We start from the raw sequence: 15,905 nt of genomic DNA on the forward strand, positions 1-15,905 counted from the left end.
GTTTATCAAAGTCTGCACCTTGTTTTACATGTGGCTGGAAAACTTCACACGTTTCACAGCTAGACTTTGACCAGGGATGCCTGTGCATACACAATAATCCAGCATTATCTTCTTTAATATGGTACCAATGGTATATGTCTAGTGTTTACTTTCATAATATGGCACCATATTTCCAAAGATATCAGTGGAATAATGGCAGTGGGTTTGGCAGGAGGTAATTAAGTAACTCATATGGGTGCAGTGTGTGCGGTGTGGGCTGCACACCATGTGCCTCTTATAGATATGCCACAGCTAAAGTGTTTCCAATACTACACCAGCCATACTGCATACCAGAATTAATTGACTGTCATTGTACCACTCTACCAGCACAATACTGTCAGTGGCAAACGCAGGATTTCCAGAGGAGGGTTTCCAAAGGCTTCATTTTAGAGTGAGTGTGGCCTGTCAATGAAGAGGGCATAATTACCACTTATCCAGTTTTAATATGTGTCATTAGTACTTAACCAGCTTTAAAAAGCATCATACAAAGTGTATTGTGTGTATTAATTCCAGCATATACAGGACCAGTGATCACAGTAAGCCATTAGATGCTTCAGTAGGCCATCCTACCTGAGCTCAACGTATTTATTTTAGATTTGGGCACCATTCCAGACTATTGGAGCCTGAGAGCCTGGAGGAGCAGCAGAAGAACCTAGCACTGCCCTGGACATACTCTATATGTACATATTGGGCTCTATAGCAGTTCATTTCTAACAGTGCATGTTTTCCAGATCTTCTGGTTGGTGCACACGTTATTTATTACTGGCTGATACATTTTAAAAGATCCACAGGTGGTGCTAATTATTTCATTTGTAATACTGAAAAGAACATGCAGCACTAGGAACAATCTATTATATTACTATCTCTATTGTGGTCATGGTGTGGGCTGGGGAGGGGGTGTTTCCAGGCAGATGGAAACCCCCCCTGCTTTTGCCTATGACTGTAGATATGACTGGTAAAACAGCAACGTATGAAAGCGCACAGTTAAAGCTACATCCCTAACAATGTGGCTAAGGAGAACATTGGTTTCATTAGTTACTGGGTGTAATTCAATTTCCTCTCACATATGTGTGAATGTGCCCTCAATCATTCATCCCAGATGGTTTTCACAACATTTTGTAAAGTCACTCCAGCATTTTGCTTGTTTCAGTCCATATGGGGTTAATTTGATATTTCTATCTCTTAGTTGTCAGTGAAAATAAAACCAGTGTATAATTGGCTACCAGCATCCAGCATGTATGGGTTACTTATTTCTTGTACTGTTATGGTACATATGACAGCTTTATTTTCAGCATTGATTAAAGCCTTGTTTTAATAGACATTTCTGAAACATAAAGCATGTATAATTGCAGAAAGCCATCATCCCAAATGTAAAAACCATGCACTTTGAACAGTAGAAAGCTAAAACACATGTGTTGTTCGTGTTTTCTATGCTTGGTTAACAGTGAAAAAATTAAATTCTCTTTAGTTTCATCTTTGTAAGATGTGGTTTGGAACTAAATTTGTTCCAGAGGAGTAAGTGACTCCATTACTGGACTTCTGAGATCATGATTTTTACTGCTTCAGACAGACAACCTCTGTAACAATTTACCTGTTGAGAAGGACCTTTATTTTAAATGGTGAGCTCAAACAGTAGTGGATCAGTTTGGCAGTAGAAACCCCCCCAAAACACCCCCCCCCCCCCCCCACACACACACACACACACAATATTTAATCTGGGCAAGTTATGCACTTAACAGTACTGTGCACAAAATAACATAGTCCATTTGGCTGTCAAAGTGCTAGGCAGCACCAAACCATCATATGCTGTATCAAAAGCACTCCTTAATTGCTGCAGGACCAGATTACCAATTTTCTGCAAGTAAGACTAATATTCGGTCCGTGTTGCCTAATTCAGGTCTGTAGGAAAGTATGTAGATCGTATTCTGTCTCAGCCCTCTCTTAATGTATCATACTGTGAATGTTTAGTAGGCAAAGCATTCACTGATAAACTGAGATTAATACCCTATAGGGTCCCAGGCAAATGGCTTGGGCCCCCATCCCCTGAGTTCATCAAAAGACAAACATAAAAACAGGTTAGGATAATTCAGGATTCTCGGAACCTAGGTTCACTAATGGATGATCCAGCTATGCTCATCAGATATGCATAAGGGAGGCATCACTAACAAATATTGTTATTAATGAGCCTACATGACTTAGATTGTCTGTCATGCTTGTCAATCAAATCTCCATTGTTCAGATTTACATTAATAATGTACTTTAAATGACTTTAATGTTGTTTACACGTTTATTAATAAAGCATAATGAATATACAACATGAGTCATATAAAGAAAATAAAGATATTAAAATATGATCCTTAATTAGTAAATTATTTGAAAGAGCTCAAAAAATGTTTACTAATAGAGGGACATGGAGACCTCGCTAAATGTAAAGGGCTATTGATGGTCTTTACCTGCAGATTAAGATCCCCTGCTCTAAAGCAGCTGCTATTGGATAAGTACCGTCAGCCTGCACAATGGCTGAACAATGCTTTTAAGCTTGTGCATTAATAGCAAAACTGTGAAAAACAGCTTAATGTCTGTTACTATTAAAGACATCTAGAAAACTGTATGGGTCACTAATGGAGGTCCTTAACTGTCAATGACTATTGATTGTTGACAGTGACAAATGCAACATGCCATAATGTATAGAGCCATCATTTACAGAGCATGATGGTAGCAGATTGAAATTTTGGGCTTGACACTCTCGTGATCTTTGATTAAAATGTCACTAATTTATTTTACCTGTCACATGCATTGTTATGACTATTTATTGGTCTTTCATACACATTGTAGAACAATACTGCCACATTGTGGACAAATTAATGTTGCCTAAATGTCACAGTTCATAAAACAAGGACATTGTATTTTTCTATCAGAAGTAGCTCAGTTGTATTAAACAAGCTAAATCATGATTGAAACAACTAGCATAATTCATTTTATGAGCATTTGAATTATACATAAAAAGCTATTTAAATGTAAAATCAATATGACTATTACACAATGCCACCCATTAGTAGCTAGTTTTATTGTTTTAAATGTAAATGTGTAAGACTGACTGGGTATATGGTATTAATTACCTTATTGTTTGTTAAAGATCTTATTGAACAATATGGACACTTTTTTATACAACAATGCCCTATGCTCTGTTGTTTAGGATTCCACTCAACTGTTTTCCCATCTGTATTACTTTTCATTCATTCATTTATGTATGCTGTGTTAATTAGCTTAAATTGCCAAATTTCTGTTTGGTCAGTTTCAATAACAATACATTTCACATTTAATTTGAATCGTATTGTGATTGAAATTGATCGATTTTATATGATTTATATGATTTTACATTTTGTCATGAAAAATATACAATCCAATTTTCAGAAATGCCCACCAGACCATTCACAATCAAGTTAGTATAGTGAAGTTAGTAGTCATTAACAGTACATTTTACAGCACATTAGTAAGCCTCATACAGTTTCCTGCCTATAGTCACAACAGAGAATATTATGTCAGTGTGATGATTATATTAGGGATGCTGTACAGCCGTCTATGCCTGTAATTAATTATCCAGCTTATGCTTGGACTGCCTCTATCTAATGATTTATACTGTAAGTGTTCTGAGCTAGAATTTGGAGAACAATTGGACCATGCCTCACGTGGTTTATAGACCTTTGAATTTAAAGCACTGTCTTAAATTTGCCATGCTGACTTATATACTCATTTCAAAAGTGGCACATCTAAAGAAAAAAGTAGCTGAGCTGTGGTAATATATCATCTATGGCTCCATTTAATACAAGAGGAGAATCAATACCTCTAAATGCTTACCCTTTTATCTAGGGCGAGCATCCAGGAAGATCATTTTAATTGATTTAGTACACAGAACTTAATAAAGAAAACACACAAGAAGCCAATAACCCATTAATTCCTTATTTACCATCCAAGCTGGTAATAGTTCGTACAATATATCTAAACCATTTTCTTGCTAATGATTAAGAAAAAACAAGGCATTCTACAGCATGTCATGTCTGAGTTACATCTGGGGGAGGTGCTGCCCGCGGGGAATGTGTGAAAATGAGGATGATAAGCATGAGGATGATAAGTAAATTATTATACTGGTCCTGTACTTTAACATGCTAACAGAGACAACTTCAGGATTAAACTATTCTGCTTAAAAATAAAGGTATTTTTAAAACAGATTTTTAATTAAATCTACATTATTCTTACAGACCGTACTGGTTCACAATTATTCCCAATGGGACTGACTCAGAGATGAACGCAATGTCGATGTTGGACATAGTGGAGTAATTTTTTAGTTTTAGGATAAGTTTGCAAAGCAAGTGACAAGTAGTCAGTGTTTGGAAGAGGTAACGGGGGTTGGCTACAAAAACGCAGGTGTGTCGGGACCGTTTTACGGGCTGTGCCTTGGTGAGCCTCTGTGACTTCAGATGTTCCTAAAGTTTCATCTTTTGTATGCAAGCGGCAGATTTAAGATGTCTGGAGGAAAGCGTTTCTGTGCACTAGACATGAGCTAAGTCATTAGCATATTTTCACAAGCCCGCTGCGTCCGAAACCGCAGCTGCAAATGCAACTGTGTCCACCTCTCTGCATGCTTCTATTTAACATCAATTACATGAATATTTGTTATTGTGGTGAATGGAGAAGGTGGATTTTCACAGCTCAGTATTGGTGTAGGAAAAGGTATGCATTTATCAATAACATAAGATTTTTTAAAATGTTTACTAAAGTCCTATATCAGTGCAAGTCCGTTAAATTAAAAAAGTTACACGTTCAGTGTAATTTTCCTTTTATTGCAATGGTCAATAGAGAGTGCAGAGAGTAACTGTATGCTATCCTATCAGTGTCACCACACATTCCAGTGTGTCTAGAAAACAGACCTTGTGACCCCACATGCCACTGAATAGCAGCATCAGTGCCTCCACATTTTAGGCTAGCCCGTACTCCCATAGAATATCAGCGCCTTGAAACCAAAGAATGCCAGCAACAGTGCCCCTACATATTCTGCAGTACTTGTACAGACTGCCAGGCAGTTCCTACAGAATGCAAAAACCAGTGCTCAGCAATTACTACCAGGCTGTGCTTCTATGGATGACAGTTCCAGTCCTCTTTTTTATGTAAGAAATAGTTAAGCACAGCCACTACCAGTACTCGCTAGCTATTAAGCACTATTTGGTAAATGACTGAGGGTATCCAATCATCCCATTCATGCTGATTAGGTTTCATTAAGTGACAACAGAGGCCATGAGTGCCTGATGGTTACATAAAGGAGGGAACTACTGTAGTACTGACATATACTGTAGAAATATCATTAGTATTGTAGACAGCAATGGTTCACCATGGCAACCAGGCAAATGGTATTTGTCCAGCTCTGCCTTAAACTGCTGGCTATCTTACAATACAGATCCCAATCCTGGCATCTAGCAAACCCCCATTCCCGCTGGCTATTGAAGAAAGCAGATTACCAATCCTGTTAGATACTAAGATTGAGGCAGACCCTCAGCCTGTGTAGGTAATGTATAAAGGAGGCTCCAAATCTGCTGGCAAATGCAAAAGATAGACTTCCAACCCTGGTGATTAATGTAAAGTGCAGATGCCTAATATTGGAGTTTATAAAAGGGACCTCTACTCCTGGTGGCTATCATAAAATGTAGACCCACAATCATGATAGCTAGTGAAGAAAACAGGCCTCCATTTATGATGTCTAGTGTATGAAACAGGTGTCAATTCCTGGTAACTAGTGTAAAAAGCAGACCTCAGATTACTTGCATATCCCACTGGGTCATGCAGTTTTACCCGCTGAGTGCAGGAAGGAATTGTCAACAGCACTTGCATTGGTGATAAAGTTGCTCTTGCTTCTCCTGCAGTGAATTAGCTTACTGACCTTGTTGCAAACTGCATGTTACCACCACTGATAACTCCAGCTGTTCCTGCACCTGCCAGTGACAGCAGAAAACTACTGTTTGCAAATCAGTCAGTGCTGTCAGAACAGCAGTACAAATACAGGGACAGCCCTGTGTAAATGGGGACTGTTTCCTGTTATTGTTTCTAAAAGGGTTGAACAATACAAGCCTAGAAATTATATGGCACAGTAGCTCTGTTAGGTAAAATTAAATAATACAGTACAGTTAAGCATTGCCCTTGAGTACCATTTTTAGGGAAATAATAGAATACTTGTTTTCACTAAACAACTTGCTGGCCACAATAGTCCTTCTAGTCTGCAGTAGATCATCATGAACGCATGTTTTGCCTGCAAATGTATAACTACTGGATTAGCTACATGTCTTAGTCTGGGTACACACCTGAATGACTTGTTCGCCAACCCAGGGATCCACAGAAAGAACTGCCGATTGGTAAGCCAATACACACTTACCAATCTGAGGCTCAATATATATCTGCGCTGACATCACAACTGGACAGGAATTTAAATTTGCCCACCAAGTTGACATGTCCGTATCGGCGGGTCCCTACAGCAAGTGTAAGGATGGTCAGCGGGGTCACCCATACCAACAGCCAGACGTACCGATATATCTGCAAAATACGAGGTATCAGCTGTGCTGCAGGTCCGATGCGTTATGTCTGTGAACAACGTCATATACAGATATATCTTCTGTACACACGTGCAGATGCACTATGCGATATGTTTCTCGTAGACCGACTAAACGACATATCGCATAGTGTGTACCCAGCATTACAGACCATCAGCCTTTGTATTGCTTACTTTTTATCTGCAGAAGTTCTGCAATATTTCAATGAGCAGATAAAACATCTATATAAATAAAACAACAAGTACTCTCATATATGATTATACTGCTCTCTTCCTGCAACTATCCCATCTTCCTGCCACAGTCAACCTTTCAATAGATCAATGACATGAATTGTTTAAAAGCTGCCCAATTGTTCTAATACAATAGCTGTGAAAATTTCAAAGTGTTCCGTTCTAATGAGATGGGTGGTTTTCTTCTGTAGAGATTATTAACAATTTTATCCTGATTTAAAAAATAAAAATGTAATAATCAACATACTGCTTTGGCTTCTTTCATTTAAAATGAACTTCAATATACTAAATGCGTTAAAGATTGGATTTAAAGATACATTTGTTGCAATAAAAAGTACTTTAATTAAAATTGGATGTAAAGCTAATTTTATTGCAAAGAAGAGTATTTTAAATGCAATTAAGGGCAACATCTATAAGCAAATCTGTTATGTGTTGCAAATACGCTGCAAAAACAACTAAAATAGGCAAAAGGATAAAACAATGTTTTTTTTTTTAATTTGTAAGAGGACATTTGTACTGTAAATTAAGTTAATGTTACAAGAACGTGTAAACAATACTATTTTTCTTGCTTTATCTATCAGCAACCTAACATCACATTGTCAGAAGTCAGTGCAACATGTTAAACCTATTTATTTAGTTTTGTATTAAAATAGGGTTCTACTTTTCTATGGGTGTACCATTACCATAATTTCTACAAAGAAGCCAAAAACGGCAGATATATCCAAAGTATACAATATTTCTAGGGGCTACGCTCAGGGCTAGTGCTATCATTAGGTGAGCCTAGGAAATATCCTACTGTGCCAATGGTTGAGGGATGCATAAAACTATGAGTGACATAATGTAATTCATCCAGTGATTTTGATGTCCATCACACCAGGTGCCAGCCACTGACATGGAGGCAAAGCAATTTAGTATACACTGGAGGTGAAGCAGCCTGCAGCTTTTTACAAGTGAAGCTATTTGCTGCTGCTCTCAATGCCATTGATGGGCAGGGAGAGTATTGCTGGCAAGTGCGGATCAAGAGAGAGGAGAGCCCCTGTGCAGCAGTGTGTGTTCGGCCCCCCTTCTCTCTCACCTGCTTTTTTTGCAATAGACTGGCATATGTCAGAGTCTACTGCGCATATGTTGATCTTTGGGATGCCACTTTCTAGGCAATTTCTGTAGTGTTCATGTGCAGATATCAGGAAACACGGCACCTGTGCCAATTTTCCAGTGATATCTGTGGTGCAGTTCTCCGGGAGCATGTTGCTTGTGCCATATTCCAGGAGATACCTGCAGCACTGACAGAGAGATAAGTATTTCGAATCGGTGCAGAGTGTGTAATGTGGGCCCCCTGGTACCAGGGGCCTGTGTAGATATGCCCATTAGCGCTGGGCTATGTGTTACATTCTTAGAGAGGAGGCTGTGCCAAGGACACCCACAGGCTTCTATCAGCTCTGCATTTCTTTGCCTTTTTATTCATTTTGTACTACTGATAACATTGGAACCATGTGAGGAGGCTCTGTAATAACCCTGCATCAGTTATTATATGGGGGTAGCTGACTGAATAAGAGGGCTGCAATATTGACTTTGCATGCTGTTTGACAGCTTCACTTGCCAATGTAAGAGATTGTTGAATTTACATATATTGTCCTTAACTATATTGTCCATGACTATTGAATACACACTCATTGCCTTCCTGGATTTCTACTGTGTAGCCTTGCAGCCTTTCAGAAACCTCTTGTACAGTCATAGAACATGCAGTGACAGCATATAACTTGCTTTGAAATCAGTATTTGAGTTGCTGTACAATGTGACATGACTTATTAGTTTTACCCGGAGGTAGTATCCCTTCCCACAGACTTTATGTACATTGCCCTATGTTTGCTTTATGGCTATAGGCAAACAGAAGGGTGTCATTCTGTAAGGATAGCATTGGCAGCTGTCATCTTCTCCTATATAGTCCTACTTCCTTTCTGTTGTGTTGCATCAAACATTTTATTAACCTCACATTGTTACCAATAACACAATATTAATAATATATTAATGAATGTAAATTCAGTATAGATATTATCTATGAAAAGGTATTTAAGTTAAGAGGAAACAAATGCAGAATTATATATTTTTATACTAATCTACATTTTAATAAATATGATACCACCACTATCATCACCATAATAATTATGGTTGTGATATTAAGTCTTGCAGTAAGGCTGCATTCTGGTGGAACTGCACCTTTAACCTGTGTAGGTGGTATGATTAAGTTAAGTTGATATCTATCTTTTGCAATTATGTCACGCAAAGCAAGAGGACTCAGGATGGATTGTCACAGCCTCCAGCATAGCAAAGAAACAAGTCCTGCTTTGCTTCATCTGTTGCACAGTGATAAAAACATGAACATAATCAAAGGAAAAAGACAGCTGCAAAACTATTATTTACTTTTTTGCAGGATAATTTAAGAATAAAAATTGAACTTATTTGATTTTACACATGATTTTCAAGTATGTTATATTTGTATGTGACATAGGGGTATATTTACTAATGTTCGATTTTGTGTTTTGAGTGATTTGACATTCGATTTGCATTCGGTTTTCATTCAGTTTTGCCTTTGGAGATTTACTAAAGGCAAAATTGAATGTCAAATCGAACATAAAACTGAATCCCACTCAAATCCCTCTCAAAATCGAACATCGGCAAAACATCGGTACTTTTACATAGACCAACATACAAATCTCTGATTTACTAATATATGATATGAAAAGGAACACCAAATTGAACTCAAAATCAAACATCAAATCCCCAATATAATAGACCTGCTTCATGCTGGTGATTTTAGCATGAGCGGGTATGAATTACACAGATGCATGCACAGATCTTTGAGATCCATGCATGCTTGTGTGTGTACAAAGGCTGGAACGTGTTAAAAAAAATTTTTAAATGACGTGGGTCCTCCCCTAATGCATAATCAGCACCAGGCTTTTTTCAGCAGGGATGTAATCGGGAAGCCGGCTGACATTATACTGACAGCACTGGGTTCAGCGAGCCGGTCCTGGTTTTGGAAATCCGGGGGGAAAAAGACGTAGGGGTATCCTGATTTTTCCAAAACCAGCACAGGATTCTTTTTAGCGGGGGTGTAATGAAACAGCCGGGGTACTCTTTCACCAGGTCTCCTGGCCATAGCATTATTCCTGACTAATAGTCAATCCAGGCTGGGGATCCCTGGGGAGGTGGGGAACCCCCAATTTAGGGGATTCCCCTCTCCAGGGCACCCCAGGCCTGGGCTCATAGCCTGGGGATATCCCTGGCACCCCTGGCCAGTGGTTGCCAGGTTGATAGTATGTAAAAATAGATTAAATAACATTGTCTTTTACAGGAGAACTAGAGTTCCCAGCAAGCCTCCCCTGCATGGAGGTACTTGGAGAACCATTAAGAGCCTGCTGGTACCTCCTAGTTCACCTGCAAAACAAAATTAAACTAAACACAAGACACACACACCGTGAAAGTAGAACTTTATTACATTCCCACTCTTAGTCACACATACTCACCTACAATTCCTGTGCACGTCCTCTTCTCCATGTAGGCATCCACGTCTTCTTAAAACAAAACAATACTAAAGGTGCGTACACACATAACAATATTTTGAACGATTTAGCTATAACAATGTCGTTATCATTAAATCGTTTAAAAAATCTTAATTTTGGTGCTGATGACGGTAGCTGCAATACAAATCTTCCATCCATAATTCTCCTGCCCCTCCCAGGCCATTCCAGTGGCCAGGCCCCAGCCATCTTCAGGGCAGCAGCAGTGGGGGTTGTGGTGACACTGGTGAGATACAAGGGGCTGTGATGAAATATAGGATGCTGTTGTGAAAATGCAGGTGAGTAGTAGTGAATAGCAGGAGGCTGTTGTGAGATGCAGGGGATTTTGGTGAGATGCAGGGGTCTGTGGTGACATGGTGTAGGTTGTTATGAGATGCTGGTGGCTGCTCCAAGATGAAATTGCTCCTGTGCGAAGCAGGGGTGGATCGCTATTTCTAAATAAATAAATCTATCTAATCTATCTATCTATCTATCTATCTATCTATCTAATCTATTTTATCTATCTATCCTATCTATCTTATCTATCTATCTATCTATCTATCTATCTATCTATCTATCTATCTATCTATCTATTGATCGATCTATCTATCTAATCTATTTTATCTATCTATCCTATCTATCTTATCTATCTATCCTATCCTATCTATCTTATCTATCTATCGACTCTGTACTGTCATTGTTATATTTTTTTTAAAAATGCCTGGAAGAAGAAGGCTAGTTATATACATTGGACACTATTTTCCCCCGAGACTGTACTTCCTTACAAGAATACGAATCAGTTTGAATTAGTAAGGTTTATTACTACTGACTAAGACTTTTTTATCTCCTGTCTGTCTCCGAAATAAGGGTCAGCAGCAGATCACAGCATGCTGCGGTTGTCTTTTTCTTTTTTTTACACTCCCCGATGGCTAATAAAAACATAAAAGGAATACAATTTTACTGTGTTAGACTGTCTGATCCCAGAGTGTGTTCACTATCACTAGCATCATATCTGTATCTTTGGTATGTTTTATGTATATAAAAATAAAATTATAGTAAAACAGCTTAATGTCATTATGCACATTATGGCACATGCAATATATTATTATGGAAAGTCCATTAACGAATGTTAAAAGGTATTTGTTAATAGAGTGCAGTTCAATTAGAACTATATATTTTGTAATAGTTTGATCTCAGTAATTATGGGGTAGATGTATGAATCAGTAAAAAGAGTGGAGAAGTCTGCCAGTGGAGAAGTTACCCATGGCAACCAATCAGCTTTGAGGCTGCATTTATCAAGTACATTCTATAAAATGATAGGTAGAAGATGACTAGTTGCCATGGGTAACTTCTCCACTGGCACACTTCTTTTCACTGCTTCATACATTTACCCCAGTATGACTTGGATGAACCCTAGATTATGGCTGTTTAAATGATAAATATTTTTAAATTTGAACATTAAGTCAAGGAACAAGACAGATACGCATCATGGAGGACATGCAGAGTGACACCCTCGCCTGTTTGCCTGGTATAATTTACATGTAACACTCTCTGTATGCCCAGAAAATAAGATGGAGTCATATTACCCATGCTTGCGCTGGTAGGTGAAATGGGAGAGGGCAAGGGTGTTCTAACATTGGCCAAGTACAGTACAGCTAGGGTATGATCATGCAGATAAAGATTGTTTCAAAGAAGATTTCAGCATTTCATCGAAGTCTAATAGCGATTACGTATTTCACAAGCAAAACAATGGGTAAAAATATGGGTTTAAGTGTATGAGACATTTGCCAGGCATAAACCAGGCGCATATGCTACTTGTGCTGGCTTGCACGCAACTTGTGATAGCTGCAGGTTTTCGTATGTCTGCAAATGTGGCCGTTGTAGTGAATCCTTCCCTCTAACTGGGCCAATATATTAGTAAGAAGTTGGCATCTATGACAATGACATTAGGTTTTATTGTACTGTATGAAATGTGCAATATAACAACAGGCTGCTCCACATCTTCCTTCATTATTAGGCAGTGTATAATTCTATTTATCTAGTGACTGTAAAGTGCCATGCATAATCACTAGCACTGTACATTTTCATTTAATAATTAAAAATTATACATTAACATGTTTATTTTCAAATGAAAACAGCTCTTTATGTATGTATTATGTATTAATGTGTTTACAGTTACATTCAGTTTAACTGATAACTTCCCATGATATTGATTTAGTCTGTTTATCTCCTCCACAGCGTCACCCCCTAGAGTAAAAGAGATAAAAAGCCAGAGCATAGCAGAGGGTGAGAAGTTGACGCTCAAGTGTGAAGTTGTATCAGATCAGCCTGAACTCAAATTTAAGTGGTTTAAAGAAGGGAAAGAAATTGGAGGCAAGAATAAAGCAGACAGCAAGCCGGTCAATATGAAGATAAGGAAGAAAAAGTAAGTTTCATTTCACTTACTTTTTTTTGTACTTTGAGATATGGAATTAGAATTTATATGTTGGCCTGTTCACAGTGCATCCACACAAAAAAGTGATAACAAGGTGCTATAAATGATTACAGTGCTAACTAATGTAAGTAGGGCAAATTATTCATTTAGGGATTAAATATGCTAAACAGAAATGTTTTCAAACAGCGATACATTTCATAGACACTGAATTTACAGCCACTACATTTACAGCGGGGTTCATGATAGCAGATGAGTTCAGTGAAAAGTTGATGTGCCTCCAATTAGGGACACTGAGAGCGGAGACGGTCAGGCTTGCTCAGGCCTGTCTGCCACGTTACCGTGCACATTCGTAACAATGCACCATATGCCGGGATGCAGCGGTCGAAATCCCGGAGCCAGAATCCTGACCCGAGGCCAGAATACCGGTCCTGGAATCCCGACATCACTTGAGATGTCGACGCCGTTATTCTGACAGCCGTTATCCCGAATGTAAGTATAGCGGGGCCGGTTAGGTTTAGGCCGCTGGTGGGTTAGTTTTAGGCACCACCGGGAAATTTAGGGTTAGGCTGCAGGGGGGATGGAAGGTTAGGGTTAGGTTGCAGGTGGGGGTTAGGTTTAGGCAACAATGGTGGGGTGGTTAGGGTTAGGCACTATGGGGGACGGTTAGGTTTAGACACCAAGGGGGGAGGGTTAGGTTTAGGCACTAATGGGGAGAGTTAGGGTTAGGCAGCGGGGGTGGGGAGGGTTTGGTTTAGGATGCAGGAAAGGAGGGTTTGGTTTAGGATGCAGGAAAGGAGGGTTAGGTTTAGGATGCAGGAAAGGAGGGTTAGGGGGTGAAGGGGGGAAGGTTTGATACTTACCAAGCCCTTGTTGGGATTCTTAGCATCGGGATGCATCCCAACTGCTGGTCTCCGTATGTATTCACATATGCCGAGCAGGACACCGCAATGATTGGTCGCACCCCCACTCTAGCACCTGTGCCCGAATGATGTCTTGGTGGCTATGCCTCCAACATGCATATAAAGTAGTTCAATGTCTTTTATTGGTTGTGTGCCTCTTTGTGAGCTGAACATGTTCATAACTTCCAGGTGAAATCATGTCCAAACACTGTGTATCTGTAGGGAGCAGGGACCATCGTCTAGTTAAATAATTTTTACCTTAGTACTGCTTGTTTGGCCTCCAGCTTAGCCCTTACATAAATACGTTTTCAAATGCACACCCGCACGACACTTGCAATGTGTGCATATGGATACTCAGTTTCTGTACATAGAGTGTATGTCATCAGGTGCACTAAATGTTACAGAAAAACAGCTTCAGTTTAAAAACAAAGAGCAGAACCTTTCTATGCACACGCCTGAATCTGAGTCACACACTGTGCTGATATGTATCAGTAGGCTGATGTTTTATGTACTGCGCATGCGTCCGAGTTGCATTGTGCATGCGTCCCGATTGTTACCACACAGAGACGCAGGAGGAATGTGGACGCAGGAAGTGTGGAGTTTAATGGGCATTCCTGGGAGATAACAGGGGGTGGCTAGGCAGAGACGGGCATGACACCGACTCTGGCTGCATCTAAATACATAGAAGTACTCACACAAGACGCCATGTTCAGATGGAGAAATTGCATCTGCAGTAAAGCTGGCGCAAGTTTCGATGGTGCACTGATGCTTCTACAGACTCGCCAAGACAGATTTACACCTCTGCATTTTGGTATTTTGGTTTTGAATAAATCGGCGACTGTGTGCAACTCAGAATCAGACACATATTTCTTTGCTTGTTTTTATAAGGTTCTATCAAGTATATGCAGCAGACTTAGATGAGCTACTAGGCTAGGATCATAGCCCTTCCATTTATATGCTATATACTTTTTGAACTTCCCCTCCATGAGAGCCTGAATTGGAGGTCAACCAGCTGCACCAATTTATGGTTGACATCATCGCACAATGAGGCACAGGGCTATGATGGTGCAATTTGCAGTGGATTGTGTCATCATGGCCCCACATGATGTCATCAAGGGAGGTGAGCAGGATCCAGGAGTATGGTTGAATATTCCAGGAGAGTAGGCATGTATATTATATATGTAGTTGTGTAGTTTTCACTCTGAAGTACAATATTTGAATACATAAATATAAGGCAAGTGGACATTGACACTAATTTATTTATTTATATAGCAAATCCAAGAGAAGGTGACTCTGCTTGGTAGATCATATAATGTACATTCTAGATTCTTATCCCAAAAAAGTTTAGGCTATACTAGATTTTTTTTCTATAGGAACATTTGCTAACGCCGCATTTATTAATTCCACAGAAAGTCTTCAGAGCTCCACATTACATCAGCGTCAGATACTGATGCTGGAGAATATAAATGCACCGTGTCAAACAAGCTGGGGAATGACAGCATGAGAGTCAATGTCACCATATCACAACGTAAGACAACACATTTAATTATTTCTTCTGTAAAAGTTCCTTTATGTATATACTGTACATAGTGCATGCTTGTATAATACAGAGAAATTGGTTGATACTTGTTTGGAATAAACATAATGTGCTGGACTTCATAGATTAAATGTGATCACTTGAATGTAATTGTTACTTCAATATTTCTGAAAATGCTTTATATCATAAATACAATATGGGTAAGAAAATGGATTTACCAATATAAATGTGCAAACACTGGCTGCATCATATACATATCATAGAGATGACAATGCTTACAATGTTTTTAGATGGCTAGTAGTGTGTATTTATACAGAGCACAACACTCAGCAAGCTTGTACAATGTGTATTGTACTAATCTATAATTAGAGGCTATACTGTTATTCCCAATAACACATAATAGTGTTTCTTACTGCATTATTACTAGGACAGATGCAACTGATATAAGGATAAGGTGGATTTCGCCATTAGTATTGACACTCACATATATGTGGATGGCCTCAACATATCAGCTTGACTTGTTTTTTTTTTTAATTACTGGCGTGTGTAAATCTCTAAGTGTCTATGTAGTGCAATATTTACTCTATTTAACTATGCGTAAGATATATGTGTC

General features: G+C 39.0%; 1 protein-coding gene across 5 annotated transcripts in view; it reads left to right on the top strand.

The window, feature by feature from the left end:
• The window catches only part of NRG1 (neuregulin 1), an 811,282-nt gene that overhangs the window by 704,017 nt on the left and 91,360 nt on the right, over positions 1–15,905 (top strand). For all 5 annotated transcript variants that reach the window (XM_088448398.1, XM_088448399.1, XM_088448401.1 and 2 more), the window contains exons 2-3: positions 12,661–12,847; positions 15,165–15,283. In XM_088448398.1, the coding sequence (XP_088304524.1) occupies positions 12,661–12,847; positions 15,165–15,283 (306 nt within the window). The remainder of the gene's footprint in view (positions 1–12,660; positions 12,848–15,164; positions 15,284–15,905) is intronic.

Source organism: Taudactylus pleione, unplaced genomic scaffold (assembly GCF_031769625.1).
Source record: "Taudactylus pleione unplaced genomic scaffold, aTauple2 ptg000454l, whole genome shotgun sequence".
Classification (NCBI taxonomy): Eukaryota; Metazoa; Chordata; class Amphibia; order Anura; family Myobatrachidae; genus Taudactylus; species Taudactylus pleione.